This window comes from Takifugu rubripes, chromosome 18 (assembly GCF_901000725.2).
Source record: "Takifugu rubripes chromosome 18, fTakRub1.2, whole genome shotgun sequence".
Taxonomy (NCBI): domain Eukaryota; kingdom Metazoa; phylum Chordata; class Actinopteri; order Tetraodontiformes; family Tetraodontidae; genus Takifugu; species Takifugu rubripes.
Window position 1 is genome coordinate 7,571,301 of NC_042302.1, and position 24,142 is coordinate 7,595,442.

The window sequence follows — 24,142 nt, forward strand, 5'->3', positions numbered from 1 at the left end:
AGCATTTAGCAGAAAAGCACGTGCACGCTCTGGCCAGCGCCGCGCCCTGCCCCGTCGCTAAAGTCAGGGACTTGTGTATACGGCAGAAATCATTTGTAACAATATTAGATTACGGCTGGATTCATCCGCTAAACCAGATTAGGTAATAAAAGAGTGCCGCCGAGGCCCGCGCGGATTTGCTGAGTCGGTGTGCGCGCGCACGTGCACGCCGCCTCTCCGCCTGCCTCTTCCCTGCTCTTGTTTCTCCGCTGTCGGCGGTAATTACAGCCTGTCGCTGGGCGTCACCTTCTCATACAGTCAAAGCCGCGCCGGCAATTTACTGGGATGGAAGATGTCCGAAGCATCTTTGCGTTACAAAGTCGGCAGCATCCTGTTTACTCCGATCGGAACGCTAGCACCGCGGGGCGCTGACTTAATATCGGAGATAATCTTGACAGCGGTTTGGCCGACATTTGGTTTTATAAGTGAAATCCAACTCGTCCTCCGTCAGTTGTCTCTGCCTCTCACACCAGTCTGTCATTGACATGTCCAGGCCACCAGCTGAAGTTAAGGCGCTCTGCATGCTAACGTGAACAAGACCCGAGGTACTTGAACTCCTCCACTTGGGGCAGGATCTCCTCCTTGACCCGGAGAAGGCACTCCACCTTTTTCCGGTTGAGAACCATGGCCTCGGATTTGGAGGTGCTGATTTTCATCCCAGCCGCTTCACATGCGGCGGCGAACCGATTTACCGGTCGATCTTCGTTCCTACCCTCACCTATGGTCATGAGCTTTGGGTCATGACCGAAAGAACAAGATCACGGGTACAAGCGGCCGAAATGAGCTTCCTCCGTAGGGTGGCTGGGCTCTCCCTTAGAGAGAGGGTGAGAAGCTCTGCCATCCGGGAGGAGCTCGGAGTAGAGCCGCTGCTCCTCCGCGTTGAGAGGAGCCAGATTAGGTGGCTTGGGCATCTAGTTAGGATGCCCCCTGGACGCCTCCCTGGTGAGGTGTTCAGGACATGTCCCTCCGGTAGGAGACCCCCGGGAAGACCCAGGACACGTTGGAGAGACTATGTCTCTCGACTGGCCTGGGAACGCCTGGGGATCCCCCCGGATGAGCTGGAGGAGGTAGCTGGGGAGAGGGAAGTCTGGGCTTCTCTCCTGAGGCTGCTGCCCCCACGACCCGACCCCAGATAAGCGGTAGAGGATGGATGGATGCATGCATGCTAACGTTTCGAGCCCAAACTCTTTCATCGTAGCGTCTCCTCTGCATCCTGTATCGCCGAAAACGCGTCGTCTCTTACGATTCTTGGCAAGTATCATATCGGAGGCGATAATAGCGAAAATGCTACGACAGCTACGTATCCCACAATGCATTTCAGTGGCAGCAGGCGCAATGGCGGACGGTACGGGCGTACAAGTATGTACTCCGGAAGTTCACAAGTCCATGCCGGCGTAATAAATATTGATAAATGGCTGTTTTCCCCAATGCTAACTTTAATGAGCATGTTATAATTGTTGAAATGCAAAAATTACACATAAAATAAAATATACATTCACCCAACGTTTATATATGGATGCACTGGACAGTTAAATGCTAGCTTGATTGATTAAGTCATTGATTTCATCGTCAAACACGTTCTCCTCCCCCCATTGGCACCGGACCACTAACTAGAACTCTGTAATTGGGTATGGATCTAATGGTGCGTCATCATGGTGGGTTACTGGTTCTGAACTCGCTCTTCCATCAAACCGAGCTGCTCCCAGTATTGACTCGTGCGGGCGGCCATATTTGCCCAGCGTGAGCCAGATGATGCAGACACGCTTGATGCGATTAAAAGTGTAAATCGGAGGCTAACGACAACGACGGCGCAGCGGGACCGGAGGCTCGGTAATCAGCCTCGCAGTCGAAGTTGGACCGGAGCGGTTGTGTTGTCCCCTCATGGCTCCAGTGTGAATGGCACTCCATAAAGCCGTGATATTTTTATCCCCGGCTAACGCGGCGCAGTGACAGGTGACTCGCCGTTCCTCTCTTCTCCCACCCGCCTCACCTCTTCTCTCCTTGATGGTGACATGACAAAGCACGCAGGACAGGTGCCTTATCTAGCTGCTAAGGCACCTTAACCAGCCGAGGGATTTAGGGGAGGAGCCTAGGAGGAGACGACAGATTTCTGGTTTTAGAGTCCGGGTTTAACGAGGACGACCTGATGATTTTTGGGTTTGAAGAGATAAGAGGGTCCGCTTTAAATCGGTGTGTCACTCTCAAACGTGCAAAATTGGGATCGCCACGCATCGGCTAGCCTACGTATAGACAGGTCGATGTCATTAATACTGATGCTACAGCTGGACAACATCATTATTGGAGGCTTAAGAATGAAAACCTGCTGCGTTTGATCGGTTAAACAGAGACGAGCCCCCGCGTCTGGGCTGAGATGTGAGAAAAGGGGGATGAAAGACACCAACGGATGAGAACATGACGTGAAATGGAGTTTTTAGCCTTGTTGTGCTTCTCCGCAGCCCCACTGAAATATGCTCAGCATCCAAAATTCAATGTGCGCCACATCTTAAACGATGAAAGTGTGGGCAAAATGTTGTTTAAAATGCTAACATTGCTAGCAAACACTGTGCAGCTAAAACCCCCAAAGTCAGTTTAATGCATCTGTCTGATGTCATACCTAGCAAATATGGCTAATCCTCTCCTGATTAATCCCGTTAGCCAAATGCTAAAGTATATATAAATATAAAATACATATTGAATCATTTCTGATTTAAAACGCTTCCGAGGAGCGACCCATTCGATCCTTGTTTTCGACTTCCTCCTCACCTCCGGTTGCTGAGCTCCCCGTCAGGATTGAGCTGTTTAACGCACGGCTGTTGCTCATCTTGTGTTTAATTACTGCTGCTCAGCTCCAGAATCACGACCTGCTGCATATTCAATAAATCGACATCGGCAGCCGGCGCCGGTCGAGTCCGCGTCCTGAAAATTTATGCGATGCCGACCTTCAAACGGTGCGATTCTCTCTTGAAGGCGAAAGCAAATGAAATCCGTCCGATATTAGAATTCCTGCAAAGGTGCCCGAGTGGGAGCTACTTCATAAAGTGTGATATTGGGTATGTTGAAGTTAGCATTCGCTAACAGTTCCTTATGCAAATAGGCAAAATGTTTTAACGGTTAATTCAGTTTAGCATCTTAGCATTCTTAACTGATGACCTCTGTGTTTATAGTTGCGGTCGAAGCAACACCAGAACGTGATACATCCCGAAGAAATGCAAATCAGGCTAACGAGCGCGAGGCTAACAACTTCCTGTGACTAACGTGTTTATTTCCTGTTGATCTGAAGGAGCAAAAGCTCTAAAAATGCAACAGCGTCCTCCTTACTCGCTACTAATTGATGGCTACGGTGCTAATGTTGTTGACACTCATTTTTGTCCGTTGGTCGTAATCAGGAATAAAAGTCTCAACCGCAGTTGCCCCCCGGGGGCAAACGATTCCTTTATTTACCCATCAGTGATGTTTGCTGCTGGGCGACAGATTGAAGTACCTTGAACTCGGGCCGATTTTATTACCCCTGGTTTCTTTGTATTCCCGACCGTCCGGGGTGAGAAAGCTTTCAATTGATTGGGGGGGTCGAGGGGGGGGTCGTTGAGATGGGGTGGGGGGGGGGGGGGCTGGACACACATGTTGGCAATGAAAGGACTGTGCGACAATCTCTTCGGATCACGTCAGGCTCTTTGAACGAGGCGCTAATGCAGGAAACGACTTAACGACATAAATGTTTTCACCCCCGCAGAGGCGGGACAACGAGTCCCCCCCCCCCCCCCCCCCCAATGAGCGCGGTTAACTGGGGTATATAACCCCGACTGTAAGAATTAAAAGGGCTAGCTGCAGTGGCGGCTAAGACTGTAACTAATTTGTGAGTGGACCGACGTCACGGATCGGGTCGGTCTGGCCGAGGGGCGATCCCGAAGAGCGATTCGCTAGAATCGAACACAACCAGGAGAACTTTAAGCCGAGTCATCGCGCTTGCTAACGACTGAAGAAAGAAGTATTATCCCGGCTGCAGCGTCGCTCAACATGGAATTTAGAGCTCATATTAAGCCCCGCCCACCAAATGCAAACATTAGAGTCCAGCCGCGCTGCGAATGTCCCTCCGCAGTTTTGTGCAACGGGGATTTTTTGGGCGCCTGACCCAGAAAGCAGTGCGGGGGGAATGTGAGGAATGTGAGCCATTACCCTGTCGAGCTGTGCCCCCCCCCCCCCACATTCATTTCCATCAGGACCTGTAATAATGCTGCTACTCTGAGCTGAAATTGCTTTCTGCCTTTCGGGTCAGTACAGCTGGACTGCGGCGTTGGGGGAGGGGTGTTTGTTTCTCTCCGAATAAGTGTTTTTTTTCTTTCTCGCGTGCGAGACTTAGCGGCCGGCTGCTGCGCTAGCGTCATCTTTGTTTAGTGATTTATATGCGCGGCGTAATGGAGGCTTACGACAGAATGATGGACTGGTTTCGCTTTTCCGCGACGCTCCTCTCTCAGGAGCACTTTTTTCCTCTGGTCGTCCACCTTTTGTCACTCATAAAGTGCTGAATTTATTAGCGCCATGATGGGATGGCTAACGCGCGCCGTCGTAGCCTCGTTCCCACCGTGTCTGAGCACGCGAACACGTCACACGTAAGATATTTACCTCCCTTTTGCGAGTAGTAAGCACTTCTTTTGCTACAGGAGACGCACAAAAGATCCCTCTGAACAGCGCGTTCGAGAGCCCAGTTGCCATGACGACGGCAAAAAGTACAAACGGCAGACATTAAACATTGTAAAAGAGAAACGATCAGGCTAAATGGCAGACGCGGTGACTAATCTGCATGCGAGGCAGCAAAGCGGGTGATTGGCTAATTGGCAGCTTTCATCCGTCGGCGTGTTGATTGACCCGCCTCGACATTCCTGGCCGCTGACATTCCGGCTTGTAAGGAATGACTACCCATCATGCCCAGTTACGCCGACCGCGCTCAGAAATGTGGTGGAATGAGGGGACGTGACATGGGATCAGTCAAACCTGCTAATCGGCTTCAAAGAGTCTCGCTTCCAGGCACTGGAGGAATTTTCCAAGCTTTTTTTCTTTGTTCCTTTAGCCTGTTGGCTCCTGTCTACCCCCTCACTAGCCTAATCACCTTAATTGTGTCTCACCTGTGTCTTCCCCGCCCCTAGTTTATAAGCCACCCTCCCAACTGTTCCCAGTTCAGCTTGATCCGGTCTGGTCTTGCTAGTTTATGCTGCCTCTTTTTATGGTTGTTTTTCTGGTCCATTTTGGGTGTTGGGGAAACAAAACTATCCTTTATTTATCAAGTTGGTGCCAATTAGCTTCACAGCTAATTAGCCTGGTCTCCATATTTGCTGTTCCCACCAAACTGAAGCTGCAGCTTTTTCTGGGTTTTACCTTGATGCTGCCTCCACTCCCCATCACGGCAGAGCTGCGTTTCAGAGCTGTCCAGGACTGCGGGGGAATGGATTGCCTATTTGTTGCATCAGTGGTTTAGTCATCGCAGAGGCCAGCACGGGGAGCGGTCGCAGGACCCCAGAGAAGGACGGGGTCTCCTAACTTTTTAGGGAACAATTATTGGGTTTTTACAAAGTGGCGCTGCGGAGAAGTGAGGGCGTCATGGGGAATCACCGGGCAGATACTAAAAAATTCTACATTCATTTATCTCTGAACTTCAGCAAGATTGACGAGTTTGAAATTTCCTGCTTCCGCAAGAGTGTTTTCAGGTCAAAAATTACCACAGTCATGTCAACCACACTGCCCACTAGTGGCCCGACATGGGCACTACACCGTTTTCTTTTCTTTTTTTTCCCTCAGGACTTGGTTTCAAAATGTTTCACGTTTTAAAAACAGTAAAGTTTCCAGGTTCCAGCTGCACCTTCTCTTTTAAACGGGGACTTGGCGCACAAGTCTGACATGGCAGAAAGGCTCATTCATATTATTCCGCCTGTAATCCAGCTCAAACCGCTACTGGCACAATAAGCCGAATATTTAATGCATGAATTCAGCTTCTGTTTATATTATTATATCAGACGCTCTTTTCCCCCACAAGTACACAAGCCACCGGTATCGATCGAAGTTCTAGTGGGATCCAGAAAACTGATGAGCTGCTAATGTCGGAGAAGCTCCGGCCACACGCTCGCACAAACTCACCTCTCTGGCCGGCGGCCAGCTCTCATCTGAGCCGCAGCCACGGAAAATCTAATACAGATGACTTCATCACTTTTTCCTTGTGACCTTTCTGGCATCCACACCACCTCCTCCTCCTCCTCCTCCTCCTCCTCCTCCTCCTCCTCCTCCTCCAACCTTCCTCTCGTCCGGCAGCTCTTTACATGCACGCCCCGCTGATGATGTGTCTCTTGCTGGATCTCTGTCTCGCCTCACCCCCCTTTCAGCCTAAACCAAGGGCATTAATCACAGCCAGATTGAAAATAGCTTCAAGGTTAAGTGTGCCCCCCCCCCCAATAAAACATGGGTCGTGACCAGGGGTCGCCACCATCACCATCGGGGGCTCGATTTTAAGTTTGCAAGTTCGCACATTTATGAGATGAACCGATATTAGTGGGGATATCGGGAAAGCTGTTTCTCTTCAGCGTAAAATCGAGGTTCATGCTAACGGCAGATGGTGCCGGCTAATTAAGCATGACAGCGCTGGCCGACGCTGCTGCTCTCGTTCTGGATCCATCCACGCGGAGGCTAATTTCTCGTTGCTGATTTTGCCCGTTGTCCCGCGTCTCGGCTTTGCTGTGACCTTGTCGAACTTCTTCAAACACTGAGGAGAGTTGGTTTATTCATCTCACGGCTGCAGCGGCGGCCAAGAAAATGAGAATAATTGCAGAACTGACTGAGAAACAACCTCTCGCTCTGCTTCTGCCCCAATTTCTCACGAGCCGGCACTCAACACGGGTGTGTTTCCGCAGACACTCAGGGTTTGTTTCCCGCCGCACCCTTCGACCGCCCTCGCCCGTTTCTTCTCTTGCTCAGACACAATTAAGCCTCTTGGTTAAGATTGGGTGACTTTAAGGCTTTAGGGAGCAGATCTTCTCTGTTTATTGCTCCAGGGCCGATATAAGGTTTTGCTTTCAGGGTCCCGAGGCCGGTGTCCACTTGAGAAGGTCACTGTGGTGAGATTTAGTGAGATTATTAGAGGAGGAGAGGCAGTCTGGAATTTCCTTAGGAGCCTCAGACAAACATCAATGTGAAGGCAGCCATGCTCCATCCATTTGATTAGCTTGAAATCTGGTGGAAAATCACCTGAGACCACATTCTGCGTGTGTGCTGAGCCACCGTGTACAAAGAATCCAGATTTGTAACCAGATGTGGGTCATTGGCTCCCACCCAGCCAGATAACCAATCATCAGTGTGGTGCACAAAGGCCTTGAACTCAAACATTTGAGGGGGGCCTGAACAGATGATTCGACAGACTGTTTGTATTAGCAGTTAGCGAGGCAGAACAGGGACCTGTTCAGAACCACGCCAACAAGTCACTTTTGGACCTTTTGAGTCTCATAAGAAAGTGTAGATTTTGCTCAAAAGTCTCCAAATCTTTTTATTCCTCACTGCCTTTCTCATTTGATTTGGGGTTTTAGAGCAGAAAGGCGTTTCAGGGGTGCGTGTCACGTGCGCCTGGGGATGAAAACGCAGGTCTTTTTAATTTTACCTGAGCGAAAAAGCCGCCGAGTCCTCTTTCTGATGTGCAAATTTCAAAGCTTCGGCATCCTTGAGAGCTCAAGCGCTATCCGACAGCCATCTGTCGCCGCCTTTTGATAATGCTGGGATCACTTTTATTGAGGTTCACACCCGACAAAACCTTGAGACCAACATGCCTGGCGATGGGGTGCGTTAACAAAAGTCAGTCGGCTGAGGACTGATTTATCGCTCGCACATGCTGGAGGAAGAGAAGAGCGGAGGTGGAAGTGAGTTACAGGCACGTCCCTGCTCATATTCATCTCTGAATTACCAGGCCCCAGCACGTAATAACTGTAAATCACGGAGCTGGAAGATATGATTTTGCTATTTCCAAAGGGCACAGAAGACATGGCGCTGCATACCAAGCGATAAGATCGCGCAGGGCCGAAAGACTAATTAGAACCCGTCAATAATGACTGGTAGGGGTCCATGGTTCACGACCACCGGGCCAGGGGTTAACAGATGAAGGCAAACTTGTCCCACTGATGTCCTGTGGACATTGATCCACATTGAATATGCAACGAGTGCTGCTCCAGGCTGCTCACCCTCTTGAACGAGATTGTAACAGATGATCTGAGTCACGTTCACAAGCTCCGTCTTCTCGGTCAGGACTAGGACGCTCTGAGCATAACCAGTTTTTACTCATGCCAACACTTGTTTGGGTGTTTTGTTTAAAAAAAAAAACCCGATTCTTGAGTGCGGTTGCTGACCGGCTGCGGCGCTTGCTCGCCCTCATTGGATGCGGTTAACGTCTCGTGACTGGCCGAATGAGCCAATATAACAGCGCAGGATCGCAATTGCAGTTCATTATATTCAGCAGCCGAAACGTCCTGGCACATGAAATAGCTCATCTACTCATTTTCTCCAGGAGAACCACATCCTCCCAGGCTCTCCGATGGTGACATCGTCAGACGGGCTCTCAAAATGTTATTGTTCTTGTTGATTTATGCACAAGAGACGCCCCTTCTTTTGTGTATTAGTCTGAGATGCAAATGAAGGTGGTGTAAAGTTTGGCTCATCTTTCAGTCAGTGCACTTTTGATTAAAAAGATGTTTTAAATGTATATTCAGCTTAACGAAGGAGGACAGTCTGTCCTGGCATCTTCTATTTCCAAAACAGAGGGGAATACTCTTGCTTTTGGGCATCTGGGAGCCCCGTAGGTGGGAAACTACAAATTACCTCATTTTCCTTTGCTAAGAATGTCAATTATTCCGAGAAATTGATGTGTTGTCTTTGAACAGATGTTATTTTCAATGCCATACCCGGTTTGTTCATTTCTTCAACATGAGCGTTCAAGGCCAAATCCCCAACGTGCTTTTCTAATTCTGCGTTGATAATGAAAACCTGATTGGAGAAACACTCGTTTTTCAGCCATTGTTTTTCACCTGAAAATTCCGAGTTAGCATGCTGCGTAGCCCATATTGTGCGTCAATCCACAGAAATTGCATAATGCATCATCTGAGTGCTAACAAAGCGCTCTCTCGTAATATTGACGGTAGCCCAGCATGGAAAAAAGCACATATATTAGAGGCAATTGGCCTGAGTGATGTTTGAATTTAAAAACAGAGCCTGGTGATGTTAAAACATTAAACCCCCATATTTAATTCATAACAGCACCGGGGCATTTTAAAGCAGGGCTGATCCGACTTTACGCCACTTGGCAAATCAGATTTTGTCAGTATTAAAAGAAAGAAATGGGATGCATGAATACAGGATGTCAAATCATCTCTACACGACGGTGAACGCTGCCACATCTTTGGTCTCGGCCTGTGAAACGGTCCAGCCTCTGAATCCACACAATATCACGACCAGGTTTCTGCTTCAATGCACAGCCACGACTCAGGCCGCGAAGTGACCCTACAGGCCAAAAAAATGAATATAATGCACATAAACAAGGCCTTCCATAATCACAGGCCAGTGCCGTTAATGAAATCAATCCAACAAGACCAGACCTCATTGAGACGCCTCATTCTATCATTCATGGCGACAATCATGTCAGAGAGGGAAGAACTCATCAGCTGTGTCGAACCCTATTATCATTTTTGGGGAAAGTCATAGACAGACAGGTGTTTTTATGAGCCTGTGGCTTCAGAAGTGCCCCCGATGGGCTACAACATGGATTAAATAGACACAAGTACGTTGATGTGATGCGATGCTTTCAGGCTCTTTTCAAACACATGGAAAACTCGATGTGAGGCTCTGGTTTGAATAAAAAAAGTCATATTGTTGTGGCATTTTTAAAGATAATCTTAATAAATATCCCATCAACCTCATTTTAGGTGACGAGAATAACTTTCAAAACCCCCCAGGAAGATGTTTTTGAGGGCCGAGAGATTCCCCTTCTCCAAATGCATCCATGAAATTTGAGCATTTGGACGGGTTGGAACGATTCACCAGTGATGAACCTGGAGAATGTGTTTAAACCAAATTTCTGGTTCTTTTGAACGTAGTTATGGAGGAACAAAATTCATTCATCAATCCCATGGTGGTCGGAGCTGAGGGGCTGGATTAAATGATCAATAAGCACTAAATAAAGAAGTTATTTCAAAGCCACAGAGGGATTTGTTTTCAAACGACAGAAATATCGAACAACTGCACTCATGGCCAACTTATTTTAATTTCATTACAAGCTCCACAAGAAATATCCTGCAAAATACAACCGGAGCTTCTGTTGCTTGCTGACTAATTTTAAATCGCTGTTAAAGCTGATTGTGCTGGCTGTGCGATACTGGGAGACAGACTCAGAGGGACAGCGAAGTGATTCAGTGAGTTAAAATAAGAAGGGGCGCAGGAAAGGCAATTTCTGCTGATGGCGGATCTGGAAACGCAGATTAATGAGTCTGCTATTTCCACCCTGCTTAATGTTGAGTGATTTCAGTCTGGGCCCCGATCTCGCCCAGGTCCTCCCAATGTAACGCCGTCAGAGTTGAGCGGAGGGCGACACGACGAAAAGCCCAACTGCAATTTCTTTAACCGTTTTTTTCCCGGAAGGATTAATATAGGTTTTCATTTGCTAACCCATGTACCGAGAAAGGGTAACAAAGCAAAGAAGAGCAGGAGCTCAGAGGGTTTGAAAAGTAAATCATGAGCAATCTGCTTTGAGACATGATCATTAAATATTAATTAGCGTTACTCCTCTGATCCTAATGGACGCGAGACACTTGAGCAACTCTGTTTTGATATGTGACCATTTTTGGGTTTCAGTAGGCAAAATGTTGGTGTTTTACAACAAAGGTTGTACGAACAAGTCTACATTTGTGTTGTTACATATTCCTACTGCTCCACCACTTAAAGGAGTCAAGCAAAATGTACAAAACAGATTTGTCCCAATCATTATTGTGATGTACTACAAAATGTGATCAAGGGTGCAAACACTACCTCATACTGTATGTGGAAAAAATTGAACTTATAAAGAATATTCTTCAACAAAGAGATGTCAAATGTGAAGTGTTTAAAGCAGTGAATCTTTCCATACAAAACACAGCAGCAAGGGAATTCTTATCAACTGCTGTTATGCAAACTCCTTCAGAATCAATGTACATGTCAATAGAGACCTCTTGTATCGTCACACTTGTCATGGATCAGGACTCGTGTCAGCGAAGCATCAATTTACTGGACTCACAACACAGACGCCCTGTACAAGAAGGGCCAAAGCGTCTCCATCTGCTGAGGAGACTGAGGTCCTTTGGGGTGTGCAGGACACTGCTTAGGACTTTTTATGACTCTGTGGTGGCATCGGTGGTCTTCTACGCCGTGGTCTGCTGGAGCTGTGGAAGCTCAGAGAGGGACAGAAAGAGACTCAACAAGCTGGTCAGACGGGCTCAGACTGGCTCACTCCTGGACTGCTCTCTGAACTCTATTGAGGAGGTGGGTGAGAGGAGGATGTTAGCCATGCTGACATCAATTATGGACACCCCCTCTCACCCCCTACACATTCTGGCCAAACAGCATTATTCAGAAGTTTGGGGCATGTTTCCTGAGGCAGTCGTGAACATTGTCAGGTTCCCACTTCGATTCTGGCTCAGGTATTTCTGTTTAAAGTTTGTCTGACCTTTTTGGTGCTTGTGCGGATTTTCTTAGGGTACACCAGCTTCTACTACCAGACCACAAACTCTCACAGTGGGTTGACTGGAGGCACTGCCCCAAAGATTGGGTCTGACAACTGGGATTAGCTCCATAACCGCTCATGTATGCATGGATGTTCGGGGACAAGCACCATATCCTGTAAACTATATTACCGATATATCCAGATCCTGTTAAATCAAGTTATTTTTATCAGAGGACTGTTGGTTCCTTAGGATACATGTTGGGAGAGGCTAATTTCCCTTGGAGTTCCAAAAAAAAACCCCTCAACACACAGTGACATCTTGCACACAGCAACTCTGACTCATCCAGACGTATTGACTGAGTGTCCCAAAAGATGCAAAGTGACACAGACGGAGAAATTGGGTTTGCCCAGGACTTGCACTGCCGTGACCTGCCCGCGAAACCCTCTTAACCACACGTCAAAACGACAACGGCGCTGACTGTGACTGTCCTGAGCGGCTGTGTTGCAATTCAGACTGATGCACTTCGGAGGGACAAACAACCACTCCCATGTAATCACATTTTCAACTGTAGTTTGTACACTTTTTGTTGTTGTACTGCTATACCCTTAATCCTTCAATTAATTCGTCTCGTCTTCTGAGCCGCTTTATCCCCTTTGGGGTCACGGGGAGGGTACACAATCCTTCTATTAATTATAATTTAATAATCAACGTCACGGCTAACTGTTTATGTAAGTATGATACACAGTGATGCCCACTTAACATTCAGACAGCCCTACAACATGGCGTACACCCCGGATAGTGCAGGGTATTCGCCTGAAAAAGGGGTGAATTTGGATACATCAGTCGTCTTTGAGATGATCTGTTGCTGCCTTCTTTTTACTTTTGCTTTGAAGCTTTGATGTCTGCTTCCACACTGACTGAGGTCGGTCGTCGAAGATGTGGCACTGCAGCATAGCATCATCTCCAAGAAAAGCAAGCATTTCTACCTCCTAAATGAATAAAACCTTTCTGTAGACACGATTTTACTCTTTCTGGAATATTATGGGCCACAATTCATGTGTGAATGCTGCTCTGGACACAAAGTGCTCACAGTCACATTACCTGTTCTGTTGCTCTGTCCCATCAGAGGGGCTGTAAACATGCGAGAGGTGACACGTTGATGGAAAGAAAAACAGCTTCCTATAAATAATGTTCACTCACTCAATGGCTGTGGTAGAAAGTAATGATGGGATATATTTGACCAATCAAAGCTGCTGATATATAGCACACGGCTAACTGATAATTGGCTCCTTCTTACGTTGTCTTTTTATTTTTCTCACCACAAAGTGATAAAAACAAGGTTGCTGCTCTATCAGTTTGGCTTTGAATTGAATTGAAAGTTTAGCATTTTATCTGTCGACTACTACTGAATTAAATTTTCCAACCATAACCATATTCAATTAATTTGTAAAAAATTACGTCTTTTAAAAGGGTCATAACAGATGTTTTTTTTAGATCATTCAGTTATCAGCTGTTAATTGTAAATCCCACATTAGATATATATTTTAATTGATCCTAATTGGATCATCAATTTACTAGTCTGGCAAACTGTTAATATATTTTGGCATCAGACTCAAAGCAACTTTTTTCTAACTGGATGTTTAAGCAGATTGGGGAGATTTATTCCCATCTTTGAATACTCCACCAGCCTTACAGTATATATATCTACTTCCTTATTATGGTATAGAGCCAGAAAGTGATGAGCTTACCGCAGCATAAAAACTTAAAGTGCAGAGGAGAAACAGCCATCCTGGCTCTGTCCAAACAGACAAAAGGTCCTGTTTGCCATCTTTATCTTAAGATCACCACCCACAGGCTATCACTTAATATTTAACTTACAGACATACCAGTAGAGGAGTATTGATTTCCTTATTCGACATTTTGCAAGATAAGCAGTTCAAAAAAACACAACAGAATGTCCGCGCCGAAACCAGGCGGAAATCAGCCCAATGGTACATTATCACTCCGAGTTCTCCAGGTCAACAGTATTTATGTAGGATATATCTTTGTCTGTAATGTCAACTAAAGTGTGTGTGTGTGTGTGTGTGTGTGTGTGTGTGTGTGTGTGTGTCTGTGCGCATGCACGCTGAGAGCAGCCAGCCTTGCACTCAGTGACCTTGTTTTAATTCAGCACATACATCGCGATGCTCTCGTGCAGGAGCAACCACACATGCACCCATGCCTGCCCCCACCCCAACCCCGCTCCGCACCCTCCTCCGGAGGCGTGACTGGCACAGTACGCGCAGTCACGCACGTATGACAGCTCTAGCGGCACGCACAGATGCACACTTAAAAGCGCACTACGGCGATGTGCAAAAAGGGCGCGCTCGTCCCGAACCCGAGGACACATTTTGTCATTGGGGTTTATCAGCATGTAAACCTGTACGTGTGTGTGTGTGTGTGTTTCATTTGTCTGCAGCAGCTTTTTTTTAAAGATTCATTTTCATTCACATGTCCTTGTGCTGTGCAGCTGCCTGTACAGTATATTACCACCATGCACATCATATATCAAACCCTCTCCGCCCCCACACACCTCCACCACCCGCACGCAGGCTCCTCATATCATGGTGAAAAAAGGCGAGCGGGAATCGATATATCGCTGCGACCGCAGACGCTCATATGATAATGCAGATAGATCTGCACTCAGAAGCGATTCTCCCCCTCTGATTTACCTCATCCCACCTCTCCCTCCTACGACAATGGAGAACAAACGGCTGCGTGGTGGAACTGGGCTAATTAAACGGGACGAGCCGGTGTGTGGTGACACTGAGGGTAATAAGAGATTCAGGAGTCGATGAGAAAAACAGCATCATAAAAAGCTTCCTTTGCACAAGCGGCCAATCCACACGGTGAGTTCCTATGGTGATGAGCAGAGGCGACCAATCAATTCGCTCGTGCTGAGCCTTGGCAACAGCCGTGTGTTGTTGGTTGGTTGTCTTTACATCGGTGTGTGTGTGTGTGTGTGTGTGTTGTATCTTTTAAATGATCTGTCTCCACCGTTGGAGGGTCGAGAGTGGTGGCTGCCGTCACACCACTGTCAGCTCTTTTTAGATCTGACGTGCACGTCGAAGACTCAAGCTGAGCCGCTCTCATCCGGCAGGTGATGGATGAATTGATGACCCCCCCCCCCCACACACACACACACACACACACACACTGAATTCATCATTACTGACTCCTGTACACACCGCACACGCGCAGGTGTGCGCCTGCATGAATAGGATCGAGCCGCACGTTCGCCACAGTCAGGCAGGAATCAATTGTGGAGCAGCTGATGTGCAGATAGAATTTCGCCCTTTCGTGGAAGTGAAGCTACGAACTCGGCGACGGCCTGAAGTGAGCGCTCGCTTTTTATTTGATCTGAGCAGGACGGACGATTTTCCAGCTTTGTTTGGGCCACACAACACTGAAAAAAACTGCCCGAGTTAGCTTGAAGTTAAGCTAGCGGTTTTCTCAATATAGAATGGAGCCTCGCAACACATCGAAAACATTAAACACGTCCTATAGCTATGCTAACTCGTTAGCTAGCAACTAGATACAATACCAAGGAAACAGTCAGTGGTTATCCTATCACATCAAATAAGCAAAACTCATCGTCTGGGTGATCTTCAAGCTCGACTGAGTTCGGAGCAGCTGATAGCGGCGAGCTAGCAACAGAGGAAACTCGCGCTATCTCCTTCTGTCAACGAGGCGCCGCCTGCTACCCTGATTCAATGCTTCAAACCAGAGATAAAGCCTCGGCTTCCCATGTGTGCAGACCAGGCTTCAGAGGCCAGATTTAAGTGCAGTAACCCTTCGAAATCCCATCTCGCCGCAGGAGTGATGATGATGCAGCACACACAGGGGCAGACATTGAAGGCAGGCATCGAAACCCCCCCAGGTAAAATGGCTCCTCACCACCTCTCCGCGGCGTCCTCCGGAAAACAGTTGTCAGCCCTGATGGGGGTCTGTGCTCATCACTGGCTCGGATATAGAGAAAGAGCCACGGAGAGGAGGGGGAGGGTGATGTAGCCGGTGTTTGCCTGCGCACGTGCACGTGTTTACGTGAGTCCTACAGTGGCTATGAGTCACGCAGCGTGGGGGCTACAATGCATCTGCGCCCAGCACGACAAATGAGCACTGCTTGACTCTATTTCAAGTCTACAACCACATTCCATATGGTGCCAGAACAACATACACTGATGGGGGGGGGGGGGGTTCACTCCATAAGATGGTGTCCAGGTCATATATAAAAGGTTCTCCCAATGTGTTACCTATATTACCTTTGAAAACCACATGGTTTTGGTAATGATGGCAAGTTCTGCCATCTTTTTAACGCGTGTATATTCTGTACAAATGTGTTTGTAAAATATCTAATTTCCAAACTTTGCTTTAGGTTTCCAGTGTGATTTTTGCTTTGAAATCTATAGATTTCCCCGATTCATTCTTCTTTTTGGGCTCCTGTGTTCATTTTTATATGCAGAGGTGGCTGCAGCAGAAGGTTTAACAGTGCCACCGTCCGGCGGAGTGTGGAATTACACCCACACTGACGTCATAATCAGTGGAAAGTCTATTTCTAACAGCTCAACAACGTGTCAAAATAACATATTAAATGGATTCTCAAGTGATTTTTGCACACTACAAGTGGTACAACTAGTGTGTGTGTGTGTGTGTGTTCTTGTATTTGACATGTATCAAGCACCACACTCATTCTGCTGTCAAAGTGGGACCATGATTACAAAGTGGGGCCATTTTGGCTGATCCCACGAACACAAAGGACTGTTTGAAGGTTAAGACATGATTTTAAGGTCGGGGTTAAAGTAAGGTTAGGGCAAGTGGGTGAATTGGGATAGTTAGTGTCAGGGTAGGTAGCAGGTTCGTGTCTTTGAAAGTCACCACAAAGATATAAATATGTGCGTGTGTGTGTGTGTTTCCCATAATGCTCTGCTCACAATCTGATGTCACTCCTCGTCCAGCCTGGACTGAAGGCAGGGTTCTACAGAAAGGGGACTCGGATCACATCACGGCATCTGCAACGGTGTCTCTGGTGGCGTCCCCCCTCCCAGACAGGGGGAATCCAACTTGAAGTCCGCCCCACAAATCATTACCGACCAACCACGGGTGGCAAATGTGCGTGCAGAACGGCGGCGGCCATTTTCTCAGTTCCACAACACGGCCCCCGGCGTGATGGGGGAGGACACATGTCTTCCTGTGGAGCTGTGACAAAGTGTTCCTAATCTCGCTGCACATTTTTCATCATGAAGGCTGCCACGCACGCCTCGCTCGGGGGGGTGGGGGGGGGGGGACACTCCAGCCAAGAAGACATTTCCAACTGAACGGGCCGATGGTGGAAAAACAAATGAACCTGTGTGTTGATGTTCTGCCTTCAGGCCTCTTCCATTTCCTCCTTCCTGCCCTTGAACGCAACACTGGGCCCCCAGAAGAGGACGAGGACGTCCCCGAACCTCAGCAATGCAAACATAACGGTGCATCACAGGGCGTTCGTTTGAAAAGGCCGTTAGCTTAGTAGCTACCAATAACCACCCAACAGCAGCCATTGTAAGAGGCAACATATGGTCAAACCCGTCTATAACACACTAGGTAATAACATAACTCACAAGTCTTTAAGATGAATGACAAAGTTCTGTGATGTCACAGAACTACGTACCAGCGGTATAAAACTAGCATTTGTCGGTTAAGTTGTCTTGATCCTTTGTTTTGTTCTCGCTGGATGTGTCAAATCAGAGGTAAAGGTGAGGGGGCGGGGCTTATCTCCAACTGTGATATGATAATAAATGAAGGCTCCTGGCACTCGTGTCTGGCCCATCTTTTATTTATCTCTCTTATACAGACAATCCATCATTGTTACATATCCAACACTAAAATGTCATTATTTGCTACGAATGCACGACAACCTACCATAAATAATCCACGTGTGACCGCTAAACATCTAAATGGTGCAGAACTCAAGGTGAGTAAGAAAAAAGAACAATATACACCTATGTACACGGTTAATGTGGAAATATTAAAAATCACATTTCCTAATCAAGAGCACGACGCCTGCGGTGACGAGCGAGTCGGTGACACAACCAGGAAAAACACAAGACACCAAGGATGAGAATTCAAAACATGACGAAAAATAAAGTAAGTTAGGTTCATAAATAGTCGGGACTGAAGGTTAGAACTCTCCCACGTCCACCCTCTTGTCCCTGAACTTGCTCCTGGCCTTGGTCCGGGCCTTGAACGCAGCAGAGTTGTGCAGGTGCTGGAGACCAGAGGGGTGTGGGTACGGTTAGACATCGGGTGGTTCGACAGGTGAAATCACAGGGGTCAGAGTTCATACGCACCCTTTCAAAGCGGGAGATCTTCATGGCCTTCATCGTGGCCGAGTCGACCAGGATCGGGGGCCCCAGTTCAAACACGTCTCTGATGAACTCGTTGCCCTGGAGACACACGCCGGTAAAACGTGACGCAGGTTTGCATCGTGTTGCTGTGTAAATCCAAGGCGAGGCTTCACCTGCAGGTGGTAGTTCATCCCCGAGCCCACAAACTCCCTGAAGGCATCGTAGGTCCTCTTCCTCACCCAGCTGTCAATCGTCATGCGCTCCGTCCCGAAGCGGATGGTCTCAGACTGGAAATCTCCCTCCTTCGTGGACAGAGACGGGGGTGAAAAATCATCCTTGAATGCAAATAAAATTCCCCGGGGTTCCCAGTTTCCTACCTCGACGGCCTTGAGAACGTCCCTGAACACCGAGCGCTGCTTCCTCTTGTCCGTCTTGGCCCTGTGCTTGTTGCAGTCTGTTGCCAGGGCGTTCAGTTTGTCACACAGCTCCTCCCAGTCATCAAACTGGAAGTCCTGGAGGGACAGACGCAGGTGACGATGATGCGTTCAAGGCCAACCAAGAAAAACGGAAAAAGCCTGCATTCAAACTCACGCAGTCCATGTCTCTGGCGAGCTCGAACAAAAGGGCGATCGTCTCCCCGGCAGCGATTCGCATGTTGACGTCGTCGCTCTCCAGCAGCCGCGGCAGTTTGGGCAGATGTCTGCAAATCAGACGCCGTTAGACGCCTCAAAATCGGACGAGTCGGAGCGCCGAGAAGATCTTACTTGCGCAGGATGTCGTTGAGCTGACTGGCTGCACAGATGGTGAGCAGCAGCGCCCAGGACAGCAGAGCGTTGGTGTGGAGCTGGCTGGTCTGGGGGGTGATGGAGGGACAGGTCCCGTCCGCCCTCGCGTAGGACCGGGTGAACAGGTTCTCGAAGCACTCCATCGTCGCCTGCACGTCCTACAGAGGGAGAGAGGGAGACCGTTGTGATGAGTGAAGCGCCTCAACCAGCAACCCAAGACGTGAGGAGAACCACCCACCAGAACATCATCTTCTGCAACCAGAGTACAGAGGCCCAGACTTGTTGCCACCTGGCAGAGAAACAGGTGTATTCAGCTCAGCATCCACATCCCTGAGCTCCAGGTCAGCCTGTCATTGTTGGACACTCACCGCCTGTCGGGCCTGGATGTTGGCCGATCCGTCCGCCAGGATGGTTTTGAAGATGGGCTTCAGGGTCTTGAACACCTCCTCGCTCTCGATGCCTGAGCCCAGCTGGATGCACAAGAGGCAGGCCAGAGAAGCTGCCGCCCGCTGCTCCTCGCCTTTACCTGGCAGGGAGGGAGGAGAGTGGGAATGAGCATCTCCCCTCTCCCAGAGGAAAGATAGCAATGCACGTGCACTTAAAGTTCTCCTGGAACCTTTCTTCAGGCAGCGTTCGATGCTGTCCGTGATGGTCATCCTCCTCTCAGAGATGAACTCGTACAGGATGCGTGTGGCCATCGCCGTCTTGAGCCCATCCAGCGCCCCCTGTCTGGTCTTTGCACTGAGACCAGAAAACAAAGAATCGGCACTTTTACTCTCGTGGCGGGGGCGCTATCGGAGGATTCGGACGGGCTTCCCACCTCTTATCGACTGTGCTGTCTATGAACCCCTTCAGCTTGTACTGGAAATCCTCCTGGGCTGTGTCCTCGCTGGCTTCTCCACCTGGCGACACACCGGGCTATGGGATTAGCGTCCGCAAATGCTGCAACGCAGGCAAGCGAACGCGAAGCGCACGGAGTCGCGGACCAAACGTACCTTCATCGGCAACACTGGTGGAATCACTGAAGCTGCTGCAATGACTGAGGGTCTCGATGGAGGCGTCCTCGTCACTGAAAGGCTGCACGTGTGCATTCTGCCCTCCTGAGAAACAACATTCGGTCAGGGTAACGTAATGTGGGAACAATCACACCCGGGCTTTATTACGCAATCTTCTAAACACAGGTGCTGTGGCAGCGACTCGACTTATCTAATCAGCTCCGTGTCCTTTCCACCCCCTCGTTCATTCGTTCACATGCGATAACGCACGGCGCCATCGCGATCAAGATCACCTCACACTTCTGTCGACAGTGTCACCTTAACGTCACAATCCACGTCGCCACACTGGACAACTTCCCCATAGCGACCAGTTCAGTCACTTCTGGTTGAGAAGCTGTTTCCTCCTTCTAAGTTACAGTGATAAAGATCCACCACAGCATGCAAACAGAAGGTCAGAGAAGGTATTTTCTCTTAAAATCAAGCAGGATCCGGTTCAGGCAGAATATGGTTCGCAGGAATGAAACCACGCAGCCTCTTGGTGTGCCTCCATTCTTGTCCAGCTTTTAAAAATGTCCTGATCTAAATGCAGGCGTCCTTGAATAACCTAACGTGGTATTGTGAGTGCTGAGGGATCAGGGGTGATCGAGTTCATCGGGTTGCAGCACGTCTGTCTGTTTAACCATGTTGTGACTCCAAACACACGTGTGTCGACGTGGACCGGCCCCCCCTTCCCGCCCCAGCTGATTTCTGAGAACCAGGCACCGCCTCGTCTCTGTCCTGCTGTCCAAAATGTCCGCTCGCCACCTCCGAACAACCACCACCAACTTGGAACAACTAACAAACCTTCCCGATGCTTTAAACTCCACATACGTTCTTAGCTAACGCGACTCTAAAAGCGACGAATGCGGCTCCAGACTAATTTAGGCCAATGTGCTGACAGGTCGACTTCATTTTCAGGTTAAAGTCGTTTTAAACATTCAGATCTCGCAACTGTTTGGGATTCATCGTCTTTATACGAGTCAAACCGTCTGGATTAGCTTAAAAGTACACATTAGCTAAAGACGTTTTCCTGTTAATATGCAACATATGTTAACTATCTCGAAAACACATCCAGCGCTCCTGTAAAATACCAGGTCTTTCAGATTGTTAAAACTTTCAGATTGTTAAACTCTTTAAATGCTTATGACAGTAAATAAAAATCTATTGTGATCACATTTTACAGGCGGCACTTCGTGTTGCCGCGGCTAGTTAGCTTTGTGTTTTGATACAGCCCCTTTAGCATCTGTAGTCCCTGCTATACGCACGTTCGACGGCACACAATGGGCGGCCCCAACACAAAGAACTACAAATCCCAGCAGCACGGAGAAGCCAAACAAGCAAGGCCCAAGAATGCGGCAGCTCGCTCACTTACTCCTGCCGTTCTTCTTCTTGGTCCTTGGCATTTTCGCGCAAACGAAGGTCGAAATTGATCAAAAATCAGCCAATACACGACCAGCTTTTATTGTATTGTCTCGTAAAATGAAAATATTCCCGTGGCACAGCAGATAGAAAGGAATTGAAAGCGATCTTGGAAATAGTCAGTTGGCCGAGACGATACATTTTCCCTCATCAACTGGGGCTGCGCGCGGCAAGGGCGGCTCCGAGTATTTATACCGGCAGACATGTCACGAGGAGGTTTCCCGGCATTGACGACCAATCCGGGAACGGGAACAGGTGTCGCGTGTGTTCGCGCGTGAAGCAGGCAACATCGGAGCGTGCGCGTCGACCTTATATGTAACACACGTGTTCGCTAATAGGAGTAAAATTTAGACAACTGTACAAAGTCATAGAACGATTATATGAGGCTCGAAAGTATAAATAACACACGACCTTAATTTAGCCGAGTCTGATCTTTTTTTTTCTTTTTTAAGAGTGATTATTATTTAAAATAAACGCCCCAGTTTAAGTTCTGACTGGATTTTGACTCCACGATCAGAAACAGTTCCATTTTCTTGACATAAGATGCAGCCTCCTTGCAGCAGTTGTCAGTTCAGAACAGAATATTCAGTCCTGCAGGATTCAGCCGAGGGATGTGCAGAACCGTCCGTGCACCCATGTGAACACCTCCACTCATTATAATCACCCAACCATTTTTTTTGGCTGTATACTTAACGTAAGGAAGGAAACTGCCCTCGCGGTGTTGACGCCAAAAACATTGACTAATCTCCAACATTTGCAACTTGCTGCCACAGAACCGATGTCCCAGAGATGAATGTTCCAGATTAAAAAAAAGACGTAATCATGAATGAATCTCAACTTCCTCCAGATGAGTGAACACCACCGCTTTTATAGCAGCGCAGCCATGACTCAACCCTTATTATAGTATGAACTTAACCCACAGAAGAAGGAGGATATGTGGGTTAAATGCAGCGGTTGACCTTCGGGGGATTTCATAATCATGTATTTGTTGGCGAAACTGCATATGGGGGACTTAGATTCACACTTTACAGAAATAATAACAATCCTTAGCTTGAAGAAACTTAACTGAGCAAAGAAAAAGTGGCGGCAGAAGCTATTTACAGCGCCCCAGGGTGGAGCGCTCACGCATAATTGCAGCAAGCTTGAACTTTCCCTTAAATGTGAAGTTGGGAGCTCAAACTGGAGCATTCCCATTAGAACTTGTGTTAAACTGAGATCATTCAGATCATTCCTGCTTTGTGGCCGAAACGTCAGTTAGCGTGGCTGAGCTAAACAGGGCTCTGCTTTCTCCCACTCGACGGCCCAGCTTTGAAGGACTTTTGATGTTTTGTAGCATTTCTGGCCGCTAGGTGGCGCCACACGGTTTAAAATCCGACCCGCCGGCAGCTCCTCTGCAATAAAGCGTGACAGATACTGAGAGATGTTGTTTGATGCATAATTTATCGAGTGTGTGAACGGCGCTGGCTGCACAGCCGCGTCGTTCTTTAAACGTTTGACCGCAAAAATCACAGGACCGAGCCCGGGTTAGGAATGCTGTTAAAGCGCTTCGGCGTGTTAGGAGAGCCGAAAACACAACACCGGCGTTGTTTTGGAGGGAGCGTTTTGGCCCGCCGGAGCTCTGCGACACCCAAAAAATCACCTGCATGCCAACCAGTGTGAGGGTTTAAAGGCAAACAGAGCGGCCCAGTCTGACCCCACTCAGCATGCCTGGCACGTCACGGCCGCTCTGCCCCAGCCGACGCCACAGGAATACAGATCATTACCAAAATAATGGATGTTCCAGAGGGAGGGAGAGGGAGAAATCTGACAGCAGATGATAGAAAACGGCTAAATATTAATTACAGTCTCACACGTCTGATTTTAAATAATTCAGGCCTGGAGGGGATGAGGAGTAGCTGGGAAGGTTTGGAGAGGAGCTCCAGGAAAACTAGCATCAGTTGTTGCTCAGAGAGTTTAAGTGATAATAACGGACCTAGATGAGGGGGGGGGGGGGGTCAAGATGCGTTAGCGTGTTAGCACATGGGCGCGCGTTAGCTTTAGTGGTGCTCGCTGCGCAAATTAACTGCCGCTTAATTTAATTCTGTGTCCCTGAAACATCAGTTTTCCTGCTGCTGCTCTGTAATAAAGCTAAATGTGGCCCCCGACTGGGGCCGTTTGCCAACAACTCTGCTCGGGCCGGCGCCCATAATTCAAACGTTATTCATCAAATATTCAGCCCAGGAATAAAAATAACTGCTGGTTAATTGACGCCGGGTGCTCAAATGAGAACACGCAGCCTCCTAATTACAGCCTGTGAGCCGCAGCTCCTCCCTTCCCCTCGTTTTCACGTCGTGAGAGGAGGATGAGCGTTTTATCAGGCGCCCGTCGTTGTAATTACAGCGCCGTCCCCTGTACACATTTGTCTTACTGGGCTCATGTTTTGCAGCCTCAATCTCCATTAACCTTTTTAAAAGTGCGCCCTAGCGAGAGGGAGGGAGGGAGGGAGGGAGGCGCTCACTGCTTCTGGAAATATTATGAGCTCTCATCACCGTGAAAGTGAAACCACAACAGGACCCCGGTCCCTCTTGGTCGGGGCCCCGCTCTGTTCGCTCTCAGGCCTCTTTGGCTCCAGAGGTCGTCGTTCCTCCGAATCTGGGAGGGGATCTGCAGAGGCGCTTTGAGGCTCCGCCTTATCTGAGTCCCGGGGAAAACTCATTAAGCCCCGCATGCACGAGAGCCCACACACGCGCACGTACAAAGATATCATCTCTCCATCTGATTATGGAGATTAAAACCACATTTCGATGATGCTT

At 48.4% G+C, this 24,142-nt stretch overlaps 1 protein-coding gene across 1 annotated transcript; it reads right to left on the reverse strand.

Moving 5' to 3' along the window:
• Window positions 1–17,580: 17,580 nt before the first annotated feature.
• ifrd1 (interferon-related developmental regulator 1) lies at window positions 17,581–21,538 on the reverse strand. Its single transcript, XM_003977387.3, has 12 exons — window positions 21,304–21,538; window positions 19,893–19,997; window positions 19,718–19,799; window positions 19,514–19,638; window positions 19,266–19,423; window positions 19,136–19,186; window positions 18,877–19,055; window positions 18,704–18,812; window positions 18,490–18,624; window positions 18,286–18,414; window positions 18,116–18,211; window positions 17,581–18,033 (listed from the first exon to the last, which is right to left on the reverse strand). The coding sequence occupies exons 1-12, from the start codon at window positions 21,332–21,334 to the stop codon at window positions 17,947–17,949; spliced, it is 1,287 nt and encodes a 428-aa protein (XP_003977436.1). The 5' UTR covers window positions 21,335–21,538; the 3' UTR covers window positions 17,581–17,946.
• Between the last annotated feature and the right edge of the window lie 2,604 nt (window positions 21,539–24,142).

What these genes read in the sequence shown, in the direction of transcription:
- ifrd1 (XM_003977387.3), bottom strand. Translation starts at nt 21,334, where the DNA reads ATGCCAAGGACCAAGAAGAAGAACGGCAGGA. An exon ending in CGAACGCTGCCTGAAGAAAG is followed by an intron (nt 19,424 to 19,513) that starts GTTCCAGGAGAA and finishes CCTCCCTGCCAG; the next exon opens with GTAAAGGCGAGGAGCAGCGG. An exon ending in TTGCAGAAGATGATGTTCTG is followed by an intron (nt 19,056 to 19,135) that starts GTGGGTGGTTCT and finishes CTCCCTCTGTAG; the next exon opens with GACGTGCAGGCGACGATGGA.